The sequence below is a fragment of the Ammospiza nelsoni genome, chromosome 3 (genome assembly GCF_027579445.1).
Source record: "Ammospiza nelsoni isolate bAmmNel1 chromosome 3, bAmmNel1.pri, whole genome shotgun sequence".
NCBI lineage: Eukaryota > Metazoa > Chordata > Aves > Passeriformes > Passerellidae > Ammospiza > Ammospiza nelsoni.
Genome location: NC_080635.1, coordinates 53,186,498 through 53,207,825, shown reverse-complemented (window position 1 = coordinate 53,207,825; position 21,328 = coordinate 53,186,498). Strand labels below are relative to the sequence as shown.

Here is a 21,328-nt window from a genome sequence, read left to right as displayed (position 1 = left end):
CTTCAACTCTGGCAAAGAGACAACATTTTAAGCAGAGAGTAGACTGCATCCAACTTGAAAAATTTCCAAACTCATGTGTCATGATTTGTAGGGATAGACATACAAGGTGAAGCTTGCAAAGAGGAGGAGATAAAGGACAATAAAAACCATGAATTATTTCTGTTTCAATGTAGAGACTGAAGATTTATTTTCCCTGAGTAATGTTTGTGAGTGCAAATTAAGTACTGTATAAGTTAAATTTATTCTTTCAACTCTGCCAGGATTTTGAGTTGACTGGCCAGTCAGGTTATTCTCTTTCCTAGTAATGTTAATACACACACAAATTGTACATTAAAATATTTTATTACAATACAGACAATTGGGCTCAAAATTAATACAAATTAAGATAAAATATTTACAAGGTAATGTGTACAGTGTAGCTGTTTGAACAGCATAAACAAGAGTATGTCTAAAAAACCACATTCCTTTAGTATTAAGTAACAGAGAGAGCAGACCCCCAGCTTGTTCAAGGGGAACATGCATCCATTGGCAAAGGCTTTCTGAAGAATGAGAGACTTTGGAACAAGATTTGTAAAGTTAAGGGAAAAAAATATTTACTTTATAGAAAGAAAAATCTGGGGGAAGAAGAAGAAAAAAACATTACTTCATTCTGCTGCTCTGTGCTATTCTTAGATCACTATCATTAGTTCTTCCCCAAACTTACACACCCCGGGCAAAAAAATGGGTTTTTAGTAACTTGCTGTAATACTGCCACCAGATGCCTTTTAGATGCAATAAAAAATAATCCAATGAATTACAGAAGAGTTTAACCACTTTTTAAATAGAAAAGTCTTCATTTACCATGTTTCTTTCAACAAGAATATTTTTAATGGGTGAAGTGTAATTCAGTTAGAAGAAAATGTGGGCTCACTCCCACTTTCCTCAGAGTGCTCTTTCTGCTGGTCTGCCACTCCTACACCATTATAAAATTAACCCAAGTCTCATCAGTAGTCACCAGGGATTTGTTAGAAATACACCATCCATTTGTAAAAATGTGCAGGTCATTTCTCTAGTTGCTGAGGGGTACTAAAAGCTTCATAAACGTTAGCAGCAAAATCTTTCACTTGTTCCATCATCAACAGGTCCTGGAAGAAATGTATAAAATAAACTTCCTTAATCAAACACATTCCCCACTATTCTGCCTGTACTGCAGTACAGAATTCCTAAGAAAAGCATCTGGTACTCCCACAGGCACAACTCAAACTTCTTGCTTTAGGAGCAGACCTGCAAGTAGAACCAAGGCCAGAAGTCTGTGCTTCTGCGCAGTTCAGCAGAAGAAAGTTATAGAAAAACAGTGTATTTTTGGAAGATACAAATTGACAAAAAGTTTGTTATACCAACTGTTTTCAATTTATTTAAGTCACTGAATTGAACAATTATTAAGAATAAATACACAACATTAATTTCAAGATTTTACTTGGGATACTGTAAATAAGGCAGATTCTTACCTGAACAAAGTGACTGGGTGTTTCACTGCATACTGAATGGATCTGTCCATTTATTATTGGAATTATCTTGGCTAAAGGAAGACTGACACTGGAAAGACTAGGAAAGAACAAAAAATACTGACCCGCTCAGACACAGATGAAGCCACTAAACTGTGATTATATAATTCTAAGTAATTACACTTAAAAAGTAAGAATTGAAAGACTGCAAACTAAAATGTATGGATGAAGGGATTTTTCTCCATAACAAGGTTTTCCTTTAATATAGAGAAGTACCAATTCAATTCCAGTCCACATTCCTATTACAGTTTCACACTTGCTTTTCATGCTAGAGTATTATGGTTTAGTCAGAGTCTTTGCATGTATGTAAGTAGACAGTTCATCGAAGTGCCTGTCTACAATTTCACATTATTTCAAACTAAACCAGACTTAGGCAGATAGCCAAACTACAGACTCTGGGGTATTTTAAGTGATGTAAATAGTATATATTTAAATCAAAACATAACTTTCTGAAAGCCAAGTTACAACAATAAACATACATAAACCCAGTTATCAATCCAGGTTTTAATTTTAATATTTGAGAAAGATTATTTCAAGGATTTGTAATGCTCTCACCACACTGCTTAAAACTCAAGTTAGCATCAGATTAAAAGCTATTTTTAGACATTCTTCTAGGAGGATGTAGAAAATCCTACATGTAACTGCATTTTATCTGCATACCAGTGAAACCTAAAGCTCCATGGCAGCTTTGGCTCCCTGTCACTGGATGATCAGGGCACTGCCCACCCCCCTTCTTTGGGAGCCACAGGAACTGATGGAGGCTGGGGTGCTTGGAGCTCCAAAGGGGAGGGTGGGGAAGGGCTCTCCTTCTCCCAGCCTCACTGGGCACATCTGTCAGGAGTCACCAGCACAAGGAGAACCCTCCCCAGCCCAAAGACAGCCTGCCTGTAGCCAGGCAAGACGTGGGCACAGGTCGTCTGATCTCTACTTCTAGGTGTGCAAGTAATGGTGGGAAAGAACGTCACCTAATTCTAGGGAGGGAGGAAACATGAATCCTCCTAGCTGCCTACTTGGCCAAAGTGAGGAGAACCCAGTGCTCTTTGAAGAGCAAGAAGCAGAACAATATTTCCAGCACATGAACTCCAAGAAGGCAGGAAAATCAAGAGCCTTTTTGGAATTTACTATGAAGCCAAAGCATTACTGACATGAGAACCATAACAAAACAAAATATTTACCTATTTACAGAGCTGTTTTGAGAAAGGTCTTTTTCAGTAGGTCTAAAAAATTCTGCCATATTGTCCAGCAGCCGACTGAATCCTCTATTTAAACATGTGCTCAAAACTGTACTGAAGTCTGGACTAAGAAGAAAGAATAATACAAAAAAAGATTTTATTCCTAGGTTTAAATTTTTTCAAACTAAAAAGCCCTGCAAGTGTTCAGTGCTATAGGTGTACCTCCCCTCACAGGTGATGTGTGAGCCAGACGAATGCCACTAGCATTGCCACCTCATGAAACACCAGCTCCCTCAACAACCTGAACTCTGCCCTAAGATTACTAAAACCCAGATAAACCTGAAGCATTCCTCACTTCTATTCCTTACTAAGTAATAACATAGAAGGGATTTAACCTTGAAGTGCCCCACATCCCTAGCAGCCAAACTGTAAGAATAGTTTGACATTTGCCTCAATTCCCTCATATCCTATGTTTATCATAGGAGCCTCACTTTAACCAGCTCTCTGGTAAATGGGCACCTACAACCACCTTCAAAAGCATGCCTTAAAAATAAATTCCGATAAGCCAAAACTGGTGTTCACTTCATGAAAGCAAGTAAATCCAATACAATTACTCTCAATTTACCCTGCTTTAGCAGAAGAGAAGTACTTCTCTGTTCCTACATTACTACAGAGTGGGTAAGGAAGAGATAATAGATCTGATTGCCAAGGACATTCTGGGTATCTCATTAAGGCAGCATTATTTCTTTAAAAGTTTCAGAGCTCACAAATTTTAATAATCCCAGCCTACAACTGATAAATAGAAAAATTTAATGCAGAATGGTCCCATTTCACAAATGAAAAGTTGTCAGCTTTTCGTGAGGAAGTAATTTTCTTACATAAACAAAAGTTTTGAGGAGTTTAATGTGAATATAGCATATTTCCCTATATGAAATTATATTTCTATATAATTAGAACTATATGACATATAACATATATTCTATATAACATATAACTATATGAAATTATATTTCTCTATACCTTTCTAGCATATCTCTAGTTTCATTCAATAATTTAATTGTAGCAATGTCTCTTTCTGTGAGTCCACAGGCCTAGAAAAACCAAAGACAGAGACCATTAGCAAGTGCCATCAGCAACTGTAAGAGCAGAAATAGGAAAGTTGAGTACTGTGGTATTAAGTAAAATGTACAAGTCAAATATAAAAGAAATTATTGTTGTAAATGAGATTCTTTATAATTTGTGTTTTAAATGGTCATTGTAGGGTTTTAACTAAGAACAATACTAGCAGGAAATACCAGACTGTTTGAGGAAGTAATTTTTCCAATTCTGACCTTCAATACTGAAATCATCCCTGCGTATCAGATAAAGTTAAAGCAATAAGTGCATGCAGGCACATGCTGAAGCCCAGGTTTCCTCATTACACCACTGTAACACCAAGTGCAGAATGAGTTTTCTCCAGCCTGTGGTGTGGATGGAGACAAATACCTTCACAAAATTCAAGAAATTAGTGTTGCAACTGAGATTAGATACACTTTTCTCTTGACTCCTGTTCATTTTTCAGCCCAGAGGAGTCCAGCACACCATTCTCTTGAGCACCAGCCAAGATGCTCCAACACTCCATGAATATTGCAAGTACACAAGTGTGGATGACACAATTTATCTCAGGGCTGAGTTAAGCTGTGCTGTGTCACAGCTTCTTTCACAGCCTAAAGGCAGTAACTGGGCTGCATTTCTGAGCACAAAGCTGACATTCTGAGGGTGACACTTGTTTTCTATCAAATCTGAAGAAAATATAACTGTGCCTGGATTAAAGAGATAAGGACATTTGATTTATGACGGAAGAGGCTTCACCATTTATTAAAGACACAGATGCCATGGTGCACTAGAGGACTGTTATGCACCCTTCCTTCCCCAAAAAAAGCAGAACGAAAAAAGGTGAAAGGAACTGAATCAAGTACCTGGCTAGCCAAAGGGTTTTCTTCATCTGGCATCAGATAATGACATAAGGGAGAGTAAGATGCAATCTGATCCGAATCTTTATGTTCCACTACTTCCCTGATATCTTTAAGTTTCTGTTCCAGTTCCAGAAGAGACAGGGTCTGCTTAAGGGAAATACTGGAAAGGAAAAAGACTACAGTTTTGATTGAAAAAATGAGTAATGCTCCTTCCTCTTTCTACCAATAACATGTTTACAAGTAACAAATTTCCAATCAGCTACGTGGGTTTGCACTGGCAGACACAGCCTGCTCTAATAAAAACATTGTTTTGAAAAAGTCAATATGCCTGCTTTTGTTTCCCCCTAATTCTTACAAAACTCTTTATTTTGGGAACAGTCATCACAATAAATCTTAAAAGCTAACCACAAAGTAATACAGGCTCTTACCTTCCAAAAACTTTATGCACAGCTTGTTTAACAATAGTTATTAACTCAGTCAGTCCTAGAAGTAAGAAAGTAAAAATTATTCTAATGATTTGTTCAAGTCCCAAAAAAAAGCAGAATTTTCTAAGTGTAGTTAGCTCTTAATAAGCAGCATACCATCTCCTAAAAGGTGCTGAATGCTTGATAAATATTGCTGCTGGACTTCAGGGGGTGCTAGTGGTGTCTGTGGGGGAAAAAAACCAATAGTTCTGTAACATGTCAACAGTAGAAAATGCAAAAATAATATCCTTAATCTTTGTAATACTCTTCAGCAAACAGATTGCCCCACTCTCTTCAACTCTGTACTGACTCTTCCTACCCAGCAACCCCTGTATGTGTCATAAGTCTTCTGGCATTCTTTTCTTCAAACCTAGACCGATTTCTCTTCCATCTTCAGTGGCACAGAAAAATCTTTCACTTTTCATTCACCTCAAGGAAACTCTCTTAAAAACCTGCACTGCAAGTGAAACTAGACTCTCCACCACCCCAGAAATTAAATCTAGTGGAGTAAGTTATTTATGCTGAAATCTATTAAAAGCTTATCTGACAGAAAGAAGCTTTCAGAAACCAAGCAGGATTCCAGTCAGTCCAATGGAATGCCTCAGAGTTGGCCCTGTCAACCCACTTCTCTATGAGAAACTAACAGAGAGGAAATGTTTCTAGTTCAAACTCATTCTGCCCTTCTAAAACAGCTTTTTCAGGTTTTACAAAATGAAGCACTACCTCAGTCAACTCTGGCCTTCCTATTGAAAGCTCTTCTCCATCCTGCATTGACATCCTGTTCCTTGACTCTCAGCAGGAGCTATCACAGGGGGGCAGATGAGAACTAATCAGCTTGTATCCATTATTTTTAGATGAGCCACCCAGCAATTTGCAGGTCCCACTCTCTACAATGGGTACTTGCTTACTGTGGGAGTGATCTATTTTTACTGAGCAGTGATACACTATATCAACAAAAACCAGCTCTTCTACCTTGCTTGACCCCACCAACAGACATTTATGTAGATGATCTTTCGGAGCAAAACCAAACAGTCAAAATTTCAAAGACAACATTTTTCTTCTTCAATCTCAGAAAAATTTAAGTGGAGAAATTAATGTATGTACTAGGAAGACCTAATATTATTATATACATTTGCTCACATATCTTGAATCATTCACATAGTATTACCATTTCACCAAAAAAAAGCAAAGATAATTGCATGTCGGCATTTAGATAGAGAGCAGCCTTCTTCAGGCAAGACAAATGCAGACAAAAGGCATTCTCCAATATTGCTGGTATTCAGGTAAGCAACAGTATCACCACATCATCCAAATTTAGATGCCATTAAGGACATCAATATATCGCACTGCCAGTAATGCTCCCACATACCCTCCTCTTGTAAGGAGCCTTGTTTTCATTGCAGTAGTCCTGAACTACGCCCTACTCATCTCACCAAACAATCCACTCCCAATCCAAGGGAGTGCAAGGCCTACCTGTGACCCCAAGCAAGACACTTACGGTGCCGTTCTTGCCGAGCGCGGCGTTATCCAGGTAGATGTAGCCGCCGATGATGTTCAGCTGCACCCGCAGGAGAACCACCAGCATGCAGGTGCTGTACACAGCCACAATGCTGCGGGTGAAACCTGGGAACACAACACAGGGAAACAAGGGTGAGCCAAGGGCAGACAGTGCTCCCCAAGACTCAGAAGTGCTGATTACTTTTAAATATGCAGTCACATTTCTCTCACTCGTTTTCACAACATGTTTTCACAACACATACCCAAGATAATCACGAGTCTAACGTGCTGGATCTACAGCTAAAGTGTCCCATTTAAAGTCCTACATTAATATCACTTTACGCATTACACAAAGTTACACAAAACATTAACAAAGCTATTTCTGAGAAAATAAAAATCACAAGTTGTTCAAGAAACAAAATGTTTAGTGTCAAACATCTTTCTTCATTAGGCCAGGAAATACACAGTTTATATATTAGCCCTCATCATGCAATCTAGACACAACTTGCAGCTTGTCAGAGTTACCTAAGACAGGAGCAGCTAAGATCTGAAGAAGGAAAATTAAAATGAGCATCAGTTACCAGTGGCAATGAGGGTGTGTAGAAGAAGCAGGGAATAGCAGAAGGGAAGAAAGGAGTCAGAACAAAAGTAGGATCTGTAAAGGTGTTATGAAAAGGAGAAAAGACTAAAAGGAAGCAAAGAAGTAATGGTAGAATTTCACTGCATGATTATCTGAGTTTACTTTTTTTTCCCCTTCCACTGCTTCCATCAGCCAATAAGTAAGATGATCCAAAGGCTTCATGACCACTGCTATAGTGGTTCTCTCTAAGAGGCTCAAAAAGAGGGAACTGCTGGCCATGTAAAGGCTAATCTACATTTCTGATTGAATTTCCACTACATTCAGGATAGAATTTCTGAAACTAGTTTTATTTTATTGTAATGACACAGAAAGGTCTCACAAAATTTTATTGAGCAGAGTAGCAGGAAGGCCAATAGAATTCTTCATCTTGGTCTCTGAACTTCTAACTTCCCATGGAGCTAGGAAAAGTTCCTTCATGAAAAGCCTTTGGGGGTGCAGGGACAGAGAGGAGGTTTGCTGTGTGTGTTACACTGTCTTCATATCTACTGAAACAAGCCAGTGTAAAGTTTGTTTTAAATGGTGTGAAAGAGATTATAAATCTACACTAAATAATTATGCAGACATAATCTTTCATTTCCACTTACTTATTATCTTTAAATCCTCCCAGATTTCTAACTTGTTTGCTGGCCTATGGGAAAAATAAATGGAAATATTAAGAATTGTATTTACTTGGAAATTAACAAGTATGGAAAATGACATAGTAGTGCTTTAAGGCAAACTTATTTAGCTACCATAATTACTCAAATCATACCCAGGTCTATATCTCATTCAAGAAAGGCCTCGTTCAAGAAAGCAGTATATAAACAGCACACTATAAAGGCACAGAAAAGATATTCAAACATTAATGTATAAATGTAGCATTTAGTAATGTCAATTACACACTTACATGATCAGTTTTGAGTTACTACAGTATGCAGTCAGAAAAAGCCACTGATGGTACAAAGTGGTCTTTTCTGGGCCCTTGACTCTCTATATTTAATGTTGACTCAGTTCAGCAGGACTTTCTGTGTGTAATAAATGCAGGATCAGAATTTCACTGTCCTACTCTCCTGCAAGATTTACCATTGCCTGATGTCTTTTAAGTTCATGTATGATCACCAAAACCAAACAGATCACAATCATCCATGGAAAAGAAGTCTTGCACCATCCACACCAACACATGTTGATCTTTTTTCTTGCATTGAGGCGTGTTCATTCTTTTGACTGACCAGTTCCTAGAAGTTTATATTCTGCAGTCAACAAAGCAGGACTGTAGATTGCATGGATACACCTGAACTGCCTGAAGTACATTGCCTATTTACAACTACTATTCAGAGGTAATCTTAGCAATACAGCAGCAGTAGCAGCAATAAGAGCAAGCTAACCACCCAAAATTTTCACCAGCCATTCTCACCTGTTAAGCACTGTCAGTAAAGAATGGCTGCTGTATGTCTATTGTGGAGGACAGATATTGTAAAAGTCACTTAGGGAAACATTTGGTAATTTCTTAGGATCAGAATTAACACTAAAGTATTTAGAGCCAAGAGTTCAAATTAACCTATACTTTACAGTAACCCAGTTTATTAAAAAAACACCCAAACCTCAGCACTTCTCACCAGAAATCATTTCTCCTTACAGGCACAACATGTGCACTTTGGCATTAGTTTGAACATTCTATTACTTACATATATAATTTTTTTTTTACTTTCACCACTAACAAATAATAAACTGATGCAATAAACTATTAAGTCTACAACTCTGAAAACTAAAGAGACAGATTAAATAAACAGTAGCTGAAAGAGATACATGGATCCATGGCAAACATAACCAATTCACATATTTGTTGCAAGCTACTTTGCAAAGCTTATCTGACAGAAAGAAGCTTTCAGAAACCAAGCAGGATTCCAGTCAGTCCAATGGAATGCCTCAGAGTTGGCCCTGTCAACCCACTTCTCTATGAGAAACTAACAGAGAGGAAATGTTTCTAGTTCAAACTCATTCTGCCCTTCTAAAACAGCTTTTTCAGGTTTTACAAAATGAAGCTTTTTACAAAAAAATTACAAAAATTTTTAAAAAATTACAAAAAATTACAAAATTAACTGCAAGCTACTACAGCAAGTTCTTAAAGCTTTGCTGAAACAAAACAAAGGAAGAACTTTATAAAAAAATACTGTAGTATTTCTATACATAAAACATATAATGGGACTCAAAGCTACTTATCAGGGCTAAGTTCTTCATGCAGAATGAAGAGATGTAGAGAAGCCAATACATCATCAGCCAACCACACTTGCATGCACTATATCAAAACATTTTCTAGAGCTTACAGAGCTTCTCCTTACAGCACAAGGCAGCAACCAGATAACAGTTAAAGTCTGCAAGTATTAAGCCTAACAGTGGAAATTAATTTTTCATCTCCTGCAATTCATCTCCTGCAATTTACTAAGACTCAGCTGCTACTCAAAACTCAACTTTTACTTCATAATTATTTATTTGGAAGGCCGTTCTCACTATGGAAGGAAAGAGCAATGCAGACAGAAACCAGAGGTTTGGAATAAAGCTAAGTGCTGAAGATGTGCAACATCTGCAAGGCTGCAGAAGGAGGGACTTCACCTTATCTCATCCAATCACTGGGCTTTAAAAAGAGGAGGACAGATCAAGCAAGAACATCTGTGGTCTTGGGTGCTGATACCTCTTCAAAAATTTCTCTGAAGGTCTGAAAACTTCAGCTTCCTTACATCCCCAGTGTACTACTGGCCACCTCAAACTTAAGGAAATGAGTGGATTTTAAGTTAAAGGATATTACCTAAAGTATAATATGATGTGTAACATATGATAACACAGATCCATAACACGTTAAGCCACAACACAGATTATGTGAGAAAACTATACATTTTCAGGGACATGAAAGAAAGGTAAATCTCCGTGTCTGCTCTTTTGTATAGTCAACAGCAGCACTCAGGGATCTGGAGCTGTTTGGTTGATCTCAAATGGAAGTGGAAAGCAAAGAAATCGATATCTCCATGCATAGCAGAGCTTCTTCAAAGAATCACTTCAAAGTGGAGTGAGCTTTGATGACTGATTCCATGATTTGTGCCTTCACAACCCCTTCCCTACATTTTAGTTCAAAACTTTCAAGCATGCAGTTAAAACTTCCTCAGTGTCAGTAAAATAAGAAGCATTAAGACACAAATTCCACTCTAAATGGCCATCCATGCTTACAGAATGTTGCATGTAGCAAGCATTAATTTTTTTTTTGTTTTTGTAACTGCATACCACTAACAATGAAAAAGCCTATCTCTGTTTTCAGTAGGATTCTTGGAACTCAGAGGTGCAGCAATGTACCCCTATGCTGTTTCAACTGGTCAAACAATTTAGAGACAGGAGGTGTATCTTGATAAAAGATTGCTTGTTACAGAGAACAAACTAAGGTACTATTTGTCTTCACCACTGAACAAAGGATTACAAAGTGTTGCAGACTATTTGCTGCACAGTTCAGATGACATATCTGGTGACCCACAAGCTCTTTTGTTCACTCAGTTTAATTTTTTCATTGAATAAGACTTCTGTTATGATAAATACATTTATTCCATTAAAATTAACTTTTCCCAATTTCTTGTTGTTTGGGGTAAATAATATTCAGTAACAGTTGCAAATACCCAGAGTTTATTATAAAAACATTCAGGCTGCAATTCCCCCTTTAAATCAGGCTGCTCTGTTGTGGAAGTTTTTGGACTGAAAAAAGCCGTGACTGAATAGGTAACCTGTTAAATGCTGGACAGCTGAAGTTATAGCTGTATAAATAAACTAGCTGGAGGTAAACTAGAAAGACAGTCTATAGCGGGTCAGAAATCCTGTGGTTAATTGCCTACATAACACTCTTACTCTGTGCCATATGCCTAGCAATTTAGGTTTAAGATGTGCTGTTACGTACTTTATGTATTTAAAAACAGGCTATTTGTCCCTGCAGTTGCAAGGAATTCCAAGGTGTTTTCTGACAGAGAAGCATTTCTGTTAATGTATGACACATCCCTATTTGTTCAACTTCAAAAATAAAATTTAAAAAATTACTTTTCATCACTTACATGCATTTGCAATCTCATCTTGGATACTTTCCACTACTACTCATGTCTGAACTTGGTAAGATTACATAAACATTTTACAAACACAACATCAACATCTCAGTCATACTCTATCATAATATTCTGTTCTTTTTAAGAGAGAACTAGATCCTCCAAGTACTTTTATCTACCTATTTTATAGCCATTTCAACAAAAAACATGGCTCTCACTGCAGCACATTAAAGAAAGTATTATTTCCTGTAATTTTTGGAAAATACCATACTTATCAAAATACATGTAACATGACAAAATATTTACATAGTGATTTCAAAACACCTTTAGACTAATGATTCAATGGGACACTAAACCAAAATTCTGCATACTCTCTACATGATATAAATTGAAAAAAACTTGTCAGCAAAACAAGTGGAGTTCAACCCACTTAAGACAGTCTTACCTATTTTTAAGAAGAGATGTGAGACTCTCAGAGTTTAACTGATGCATTAAGGCATCCCTCAGTGTTGGAAGCATTGACAGTACTGTTATTAAAAGGAAAAAAAACCAAACAACAAAACCTGTTAACATCAACAACAACAAAAAAACCCCACATTATAAACCCATCCTCAGCTCACACTCAATAGCTGCTATGGGATGCACATCCCAGTGCTCAACAGGCAAAGCTGGGAGGAGAAGCAAAACAGGAAGCCCAGGAAGTACTCAGAGGGGCAATAACCTGTGTGCCTCTCAGGAGCTGGGGCACAATACTGCCCTTATGTGACCATGTGGTTTTACTGGCTCAGCTGCAGATGTGTATCCACATCCTGCACATACATGCCTCCAACGCCCCAGAAGAAAATATGGCAAAAACCTTCACTGCTGCATTTCTCCCAGTGAGAAGAAAAAGATCTGAGGTTTGTTTTTTCTAGCAAGAGAACTGGAGAAAGGTATGTTATGAATGACAGAAAGCCAGTGGGAAAAAAATCTTTTCATTTCAGAATAATGTCTACTTGACAGGAACAGGAGATGGAAAACATGATAAATACTAAGAACAAAGTATGAAAAATCTTGTCAGGAATGCATGCTGCCAAACATAAGATTTTGCACAAAGAAGGGCAAAGAAAAACCTAATCCTTGCAGTAAGATCACTCTCAGCAGTACAAAATGGAAAAGATGAAAATAATATACCAATTGGTCAGGGTAAACAGGTTGGACTTACAGCCACCCAAGAAGCCATTACAAATTTAGACAGAATAAGAAAATACTGCCTAGTTTGTTTAATAAAAATAGTTTTGAATGGCCTGTATTTACAGTGATGAGGAATTTGTTAAAGTTCTTCTCTGTCATCACCTTTCCAAAAATCCTAAGACTGGTGCTGTAAGAAAAAGTACTTTTTCTTTTTGCACTCCAGCTAGTCAGGAACCTTCACACTCTGATGGCCGATGTGCTTCTTATTAAAAATTGCCCACCAAGCTCTCCATGCAGCTTATTAACAACGTGATATAATGAATAACAAAATCCTGTTGTAAAGTCAGTATTGTTTGAATCTAAATGCTGTTTCACACCTCAGTACTACATGCAGTTTAAGGCAAAAGGGTCCTGGTCCAAAAAATTGTAACCTGCATGTATACTTGTAGATTTATTGATGGTAAGGGTTGAGATGCCCCCTAAATTCCCTTTAGTCCTCTACTCTTCAGACTCTTTATCTGCAAAACAACTCTATTTTGTATCAGTATTTAATTAAGATTTTGAATTTACCAACATTTCTTATTCCTCTTCCATCCTGACAATATGTAGCAGAAATCCCCAAACACCTCCCCCTTATCTAAACCAGTAGCTACTTCTTTTCCTTACCTGTCATATTGCAAGTCCTCTGATTACTCTCAAAATGGTACTGCCTTCGTGCCTGGGCAATGTACTCAGCTGCCTCTCGCTCCTGGATTTCTCTGATTTTCTTCTGCCCATATTTTCCCAGTAAATAGACTCCTACAGAGAAATAGCCATATCAGAAGAAGCTTTTAAAAAGTGAGAAAGGTCCTTTAACCCCTTTATTTGTTTTTAAAGCATAAGGGTGCATAGTGGTTTGGGGTTTTTTTTGATATGGGGGTCTTGAGTACTTTAATAATTATTGGCAAAGCAATACTCAGAAAGAATGTTTTCAAAATTAATTAAAATGTCAAGGATTATGACTTGAATCAGGAGAAGAAACTTTCCTGAGAAGAGGTATCTTGCCATTCATAGAAGACATTTTTGGTACTACTGCAATGTGAACAACTAGTACTGAAGAGACTGAAACAAAATAGAGAAACAATGTAGGGTAAGGAAAAAAGAGATAAAGCAAACAGAAATGCACAGGTCTAGAGATGGATGAAAATGAAAATATTTAAAAATATATATTTCTAAAATTAGTAGAAGTTAGAAATAAAATTCAAGTACTAAAGATCACATATGAGAAAAATGTTATAGATCAACACTTCCTTCATTTGGTCCTGAAACTTCTGTAGGAAGAACCTGAGTTTCAATGGGGCTTGCCTGTTCACACAGGCACAGACCATTCCTACTTTCCAGTCACACTCTTGAGAGTCTGACCATCCCTCACCACTCTCACTATGAATCTTCATTTCCATTAAGACACATCAAAAATCTTTGTTTTGCATTTTCATCTCTTCCAACATCCACCCCTGTGAAGATTCCCCCAGCTGCTTGTCCCACACCACCAGGGGTTCAGATATCCATCCAGGCTGCCCACAGCCCTCTTCCCATCTTGCCTCATCTCTGCCCCCTTTCCTAAGCCATTTCTCAAGATGCCACTACACCTTCTAGGCTTATCCTCAGCACCTTGGCCCACTGTAAGCTGCTTTCCAATAATTGCTGCCCCTCCACCCAGGCCTTCTTACAGCACCTACCATGTGTCAGGCTCATCTGCTGCCTCCTGTATGCACTGGCAGCAGCAGGTTCCTACTTGGGTGTGTAACCAGTGTTCTCTCATGAAAGATTTGGAGGGGGCACAGAGACAAAGGAGGAACAAACCCATGCAAAAAAAGACTATAGTAGAAGTATAATAATCTGCTGTCTGTGTGGACTAATACTTAAATTACTGAAGCTCCTCTACAGACAGCCAGCTCCACATCTGACAGGTCAGTAACAGCACACAGTATGCAAGTAACAAATCAAGTATTTTTTAAATTTTTTTTTTCTCAAAGTACTTTCTAAAGTTGTAAACACAAAGTTGTCTTCAAAGTGCAATTGTGAAGCCAATATTGGAACAAACGAGGCATCTAACAGTTGCTGAAAGCTGAAAGTTTCAAAACTAATTTTATAAACCAAATCTACAAAAACTAAAAAAAAGAAACAACCCTCCCCCACGCCCCAAAAAAAACCCCAACCAAAATCAAACACACAAGCACCATAAAAGAACCCAAACTTCCCAAGGTTTTGAATTCAGCTACATTTTTTAGGTAATTAAAACCTTCCAAAATACTCCCCAAAACTATTATCAGTGTTTGAAAAGCCTTGTCAACTTTGTGCTCCACAGTTGTAAGAAAATCCAGCTATTTATACTGGCACTATGTTTGCTCACAGGCAACAACAAGCCAGACCAGTCTGGAACAAGCACAGTCACTTCCATTTCCCAAAAGCCTCATAAAATAGAAATGGGTAAGTCTCCCCCTCACTTCAGCCTTTGGGCAGACTAGACTGCCCATTTGCCACATGAAATACTCACTTCATTAGATGCAAACTTTAATATTATGGGTCCATGTACAAAAAATGCAATTCCACCTATTAATTGTTAATCAAAAATGAGACTTCACAATCAAGATTATTTTAATCTAAAATGTTACCAATTCCTGCCAAAGATATCTATTTAGAATACAACTGTCAGGTTACTGACAGGTTTTTTTCAGCTAACATATTGAAATAGAAACAATTTTGTAGCATTACAAGAATTGTGATCAATTCTTGAACACAAGATTTTCTCAATCATTTTACCCCACTACGTTTTTCACATTACATTAACATATAGTCATTTGTCCAAATTACTACTTTTGTTTACTTTCCCTACACCCCAAAAATAAATCCTTTTAACTTCAGGTTTTGTAGCAGAAAAGTCATAAGTAGAGCCTATTTATCTCAAATCTAAGTGTTGCTTCCAGAGGATGTAAGTGCTACAGACCCCAGGGTGCTTCCCAGCTGGCAACTAACCACAGAGCCACTCACACACACAGAAACACAAGATTTCCTGAATGCAGACAGACATGAGTGTCATACAGTCATGCAATCAGTTCAAGAAGAATCATGTGTGTGCCCTGCAGGGACGCACAGGAGCAGCAGCTCTGAGACTGAGACAGCAGGAATTGCTTAACACTGGATTATCAGGGCGGTGCGCCCACTCTGTAGTCAGAGCTGCTGCCGCCTGGGAGGGTACAAAGTAGCTCTCACTCAGGTTTAACAAGGAGTCTCCACATAAAAACACTTGTCCAGAACAATGCAACACATCGTTTACACAATACAACACAACAATACAATACAACATTGTTTCTCCCTCCCTTCCCTGTACTAAAGTATTAACTTTGACCACTGTTAACAGATGGTGCTTGATCCAGGATTATCCTCTTCTCTGGAGAGTGATGCATTACAAGTTAACCAAAGGAAAAGCTGCTGAGCTTTTTTTTTCTTTCCACTCAGCCACCTTAAGCAAACCCAGCAAACAGCAGTAAGCTTGAGGTATGGCTGCCAGCAGCAGACTCCCTCTGTTACCAGCTGCAGGGCTTGTAAGTGTAAGTAAGTACCTTACAAGTGGCCTGGAGGACACAGCAGTCACTTGTGAAACTCAAGACTCAGCTGTGACAATGAACTTTTGCCCACTGCACTCACTCCTGAGAACAGCAGTGGAGCCTCTGCAAGTCTCTGGCTTATGAGACATTTCAAGGACTGCCATCTGGGGGCTTGGCTTGCAGGGTGTTTGCATTTTTCTTCAGGACAGCCATGTGTATCTATATTAATTTGTTGCATTAATTCAGAGGACTTGACAATGATACAGACTCTAAGTCCAGAATGAATGCATCACATGAAATCATCATGTGGAGTTGGAAGCAGGACCAGAGAAAGCCACATTCAAAAACTGCCATGATGTCAAGTCAGCTAACAAACCTGTAAAAAAACTAAGCTGACATTTTGAAAGTCTCTTGCTATAAACATGCAAAGCCAATATAAGCTTTTTATAATAACTAATATAACTTAGTTTTGCTGCTCAATATAGGATAGGAGGTCTGCAAAAAGTTACAGCAGCAAGATATATTCATGTCTAATGAGCTAAACTGTTGTACAGGTGAAGTTTCATGCTGAATCTTCCCATATGTTTCACACAAAACCAGGAATTAAGAAAATTCAGAAATAGTGAGGCTGTGCAGGAGATAATTCCTACAGAAACTTTTTTCTATCTTCATCAAAATATGAACTACAGAAAATACTATAGTCCCAACACATCTGATTTGGAGGGTTCAGAAACAGATGACTGATAAAAAAAACCCATCACCTGAAGTCAGATGCTTCAAGAACAGGAACCTCAGTAAGGATCTCAAACTACAACTGATCCAGTTTTACAACTGATCTAGAAGTGAAACATATTTACATGTGCACTGGCTGTCCGTGCTGGATTTGGCTGGGATAGAGTTAATTTTCTTCACAACAGCTGGGATCGGTGCTGGCAGTAGAGAGATGTTTTGGAGTTGCTGAACAGGGCTCACACAAAGCCTTTGCTGCCTATCCCACCACGCCACCAGCAAGGAGGCTGCAGGTCAGAGGGAGCTGGGGGAGACACAGCCAGGACAGCTGATCCCACAGGGTCAAAGGGACATGTCACATCACAGGATGTCATCTGAGCAGTAAAATTAGGGGGGGATACGGGGGGGGGGCATGTTCAGGGACAGCTGAGCATTGGTCAGGCCGGATTCTCTCTCTCACCCCACTGGAGAAGGGGTGTGTGTGTTTGAGTGTGTGAGTGGCTCTGTGGTGCTTTAGCACCCTGGGGTCTGTAGCACCTGTAACCTCTGGAAGCAACACTTGGATTTGAGACAAATTTGCTCTGATTTGTCTCCATATCCCTCTTTGGCTGTAGCACTGTAAATCTCTTCCCACCTAAATGTAAGCAATGCAAGAAGTTTACAAACTCTGCAGCTCTTATATGATCACCTAGTGGCCTCAGAGAGGTAGGGGGGATTTCTCACATCACAGAAATTATGGCTTCCCTCTCCCTCAACCCTTCCTCTTCTTCACAGGTGGAATGGAGGGCTGAGCAGAACAATGGGATGCATAATAAGGAGGCATCAGTTTCTCAGGAAACCTCTTTTACAACCCTAATTTTGCCCTCACTGCCATACTTACCTCAGGGAAAAAAAAAAAAAAAAGAAAAAAAAAAGGGAAAATCTCAGTTTTAAGAATTTTATTAGGTAGAAATTTTGCTGACACACAGAAGCCTCCATCCTTCCAGGACATAAACAGCTCCATAAGTTGTGGTTTATCCTTATGTTCAAGCAAGCCATGCATCAAGGGACATAAAATTGTCCTGTTATGGAACCATCTTTTAAACATGCAGGTACTAAAGCCTTATTCTCTGGGTAACACTGAGTCTCACCAGAGCATACTTAATGCCCCTGTGCTTACTCACAAACCAAGCCAACTTTCTCTGCTAAGCAGAGAGATTTCTGAACTGAAATGCTTTTTCTGCAGGCCAAAGGTTGCAACAGATTAAATTCAGCAATAATTAATGAACCACTGAAATCAGGACCATACATTCCAGACACACCCTGAGCTTGTTCTTCCACTGTAGCAACAGAATTTCAATGGTGAATCATTTTGCAATACCTACTGAAATCTACCTTGAATGCTGAGAAATAAAAACTACTTTAATCAAACTATCCAATAAAGACCTGAACCTAATGTGTCCTTGCAGCTCCATCATGCTCTGTATCTCTCTACTTTCCATATTTCTAGTGGGTTAGATCACAGACCACTAGATTTTGCTGGCAAGAAGAGATTTAAGTCTTTTCAGTATGCTATGTATTTTATATTGTCAAAGAAAAAAACTTCTGAAGAAAGGGTTTGTACAGGGTCTTTGCTAAGGTGAGGCCCTCTCAACCACACTCTGTGGTTAAGGGGGAGTTACACATTTTTCAGTTGCTTTTCCCCTCAATTTGAGCTCTTATTTAATGAGATTTGTATCTTCATAAGTAGTAAAATCTGCTGTAGTGTTGGGATTGAAAGAAATTGTATGAAGAATGAGAGCCACTGATAACACACATGGAATCCATATCAGTAAAGAGAGAAAAAGTAACAGTCAACTCTGATTTTGGTGGAGTAATTCAGTAACACAACACTGATACAATACTGTATCAGTAATAATGTAGAAACTCTCCTGTATTGTCTAATGAATCATTAAATATTCACATTAATCTCTGACCAGGTGCCAGTTAAGGACTTAAAATCACTAAATTTTGTGATGTCCCATTTTCCTTGCTACAGCCTCCTTCCCAGAATATGCACCTGTAGCTCTTAAAAAACACCACAGAAATGTAGATTCCAGGCCCTGCTATTAAGGCAGCAGATTTGGATACTTTCCTTAAATCATTCAGCCACTTCCAAATATTCTTTGTTTAAAAGCAGTATGTGAGGCTGCATTCCATCCTTCAAGATTCAGCAGTACTTTTTGCAGAGTCCACCACGGATCTCAGAGTTCTGATTCACTGGTGGTGGCATTGCTGTAGCTTGTGGGGTTTTTTCAAGATCTGACCCATACCTATGAAGATGACCAAAGCACTCAAGATTCAGCTGCTGAACAGCTGTAAAGCAGCACTCTACAGTAATTCACTCCATCTCCCTGTCTCCCTTAAAACACACGGTGCAAAGCTGCTGCTGGTGGCAGCTAATGGTGTTCACCTGCTTGTGGAAACCCAGATTTACTTCAGTCTCAAATGCATAAAAAACAATTCTCTACAGTCCTCAAATACTACATGGCCTGAAGAAACAGATAATTGATCCATGCTGCAGAAAATGATAGCATAGTTTACATTAATTTGGGCCATAATTATTAGTTTAAGCACATTTCAGTGAGTAGCATTTTAGTGAAAGGGACACTGAGCTGTATATAAACAACACCAATGACAAGGAAAAAACTGCAAACTCAGTTATGCTAGCTTGGTTTGCAGGCTGGCAGAAGGCTGCTCATGCATGAGGAATTTAAGATTTCAGACTATGAGAGCCCCAAGTTCCCAGATACCTGCTTTCCCACTTGGGAACTGATCCATGTTTAGTTGTTGAAACTGGGAGAAGTGATTTTTTACTATTCCACCACTCTCACACAGACAGTTGAAGGAGAGAGAACATCTTCCAGGCGACAGCCTGGTGTGCGAAAGCAAATCTGTTTACTGAACATGGTGGGCTGCAAGTGTGCTGGTAAACATGACAGCTCTGCACTCACAGAGCCACCAAACCTGCAGGTGAGGGGGTGAACTGGAGGAGCAGCCTGACCAGTACGGCAGTAACCATCACCCAGCCTGTTATCATGGATTAACTGGCACCCTTTGGAAAACCCCAGAAGGAATTAATGATGAAAGAACACAGATGACACAAGAACCACGGCAAGCCAGAAGTAAATGCAATTCACCTTCAAAGGGGACTTCACCTGAATATATGACAAAATATACTATAAAAGCCCTGTAGCCCTCAGAACATTCACCTGTTCAGGCAAGTTCCAGTTCTGTTCCAGTTCTGTGTCATTTACACTGGATATAAGAACATCTGAACACTGAGTGCACAAAGACTTGGCTGTGCCTTTTGAGGAGCATCTAATCTCCAGCTGCACAGCTATGCACTTCATCATTAAACAGAGAGACAGATCCAATGTGCTCTTTTAAATCTACTTCCAGCTAAAAACAAACCAAAAATAACTTCAACAGAAGGTGGAGCTTACTAGACCATAACCACCCTACAGGTTCTACAAGAGCCTTAAGGGAGAAATTGCTTGAATAATTAATGCAAATCCTCTCTGTGAAAGTTTTGTGTCTGCAACTCATGTATATTTGTCCAGAGAAGGGCAACAAAGCTGGTGAAGAGTCTGCAGCACACGGTCCTGTAAAGAGTGGCTGGTTGGGGGTGTTTAGTCTGGAGAAAAGTAGGCTCAGGGGGAGCCTTATCACTCTCTACAAATACCTGCAAGGAAATTGCAGCCAGGTGGGGTCGGTCTCTTCCCCCAGGTAACAAGTGACAGAACAGGAGCACGCAGTGTGCCAGGGGAGGTTCAGGTATGCCATTAGGAATAAGACATTGGAATGGGCTGCCCAGGGAGGTGGTGGAGTCGCCGTCCCTGGAGGTGTTTAAGGGAAGACTGGATGTGGCACTGAGTGCCATGGTCTAACTGCCAAGGTGGTGTTCAGTCAAAGGTTGGACTCCTTGACCTTCTTTCCAACCTAATTGATTCTGTGATATTTCACAATTCACCTCAACACACAAATGACATATGAAAAGTGGAGGTTTTCAGCCTCCATCCCCAAAACAACACCAGTGTCACCCACGCTTTGCGCGCTTCAATATTGTTTCAAAGTAAGGCCATCACCTGCGGTGCGAGCACCTGGGCAACCCGAGCTCCTTCCCGTCCCGTAGGGCTTAAGGGACGGCGCGTAGGTTCCCTCCCAGCCTCAGGGGAAAAGTCCTGCGGGCTCTCTGGGTGGCGGACGGGAGCACTCCGGTGTCCCCAGAGCCCTCCAGCCGGCGCGGGGCCCAGCGCCAGCTCCGAGGGGTCGCTCCGGCGGGAGCCCCGCGGGGAGGCCCCAGGGCCGGCACCGCCTTTCCCCCGGATCACCGCCCCCGCCCCCCGACCGGGCACTCACCGCCAAGGAAGGTGCCAAGGACCAGGCATTTCTTCTTGTGCCGCTTAAGGAAACTCCAGAGCGACCGGAGCATCCTGCGAGCCTGGCCCGCCCCGGCGCGGCCGCCCCTCGGGTCCCCGCGGCGGCGGCGGAAGGGGC

The 21,328-nt window shown here is 39.7% G+C and overlaps 1 protein-coding gene across 1 annotated transcript; it reads right to left on the bottom strand.

Moving 5' to 3' along the window:
* Positions 1 to 323: 323 nt before the first annotated feature.
* Positions 324 to 21,322, bottom strand: PEX3 (peroxisomal biogenesis factor 3). The gene is made up of 12 exons (XM_059468276.1): positions 21,191 to 21,322; positions 13,161 to 13,292; positions 11,767 to 11,848; positions 7,857 to 7,900; positions 6,634 to 6,758; positions 5,253 to 5,319; positions 5,100 to 5,154; positions 4,675 to 4,831; positions 3,737 to 3,807; positions 2,720 to 2,842; positions 1,488 to 1,584; positions 324 to 1,124 (listed from the first exon to the last, which is right to left on the bottom strand). Exons 1-12 carry the CDS (start codon positions 21,261 to 21,263, stop codon positions 1,041 to 1,043), a joined length of 1,110 nt encoding a protein of 369 aa, XP_059324259.1. The 5' UTR covers positions 21,264 to 21,322; the 3' UTR covers positions 324 to 1,040.
* Between the last annotated feature and the right edge of the window lie 6 nt (positions 21,323 to 21,328).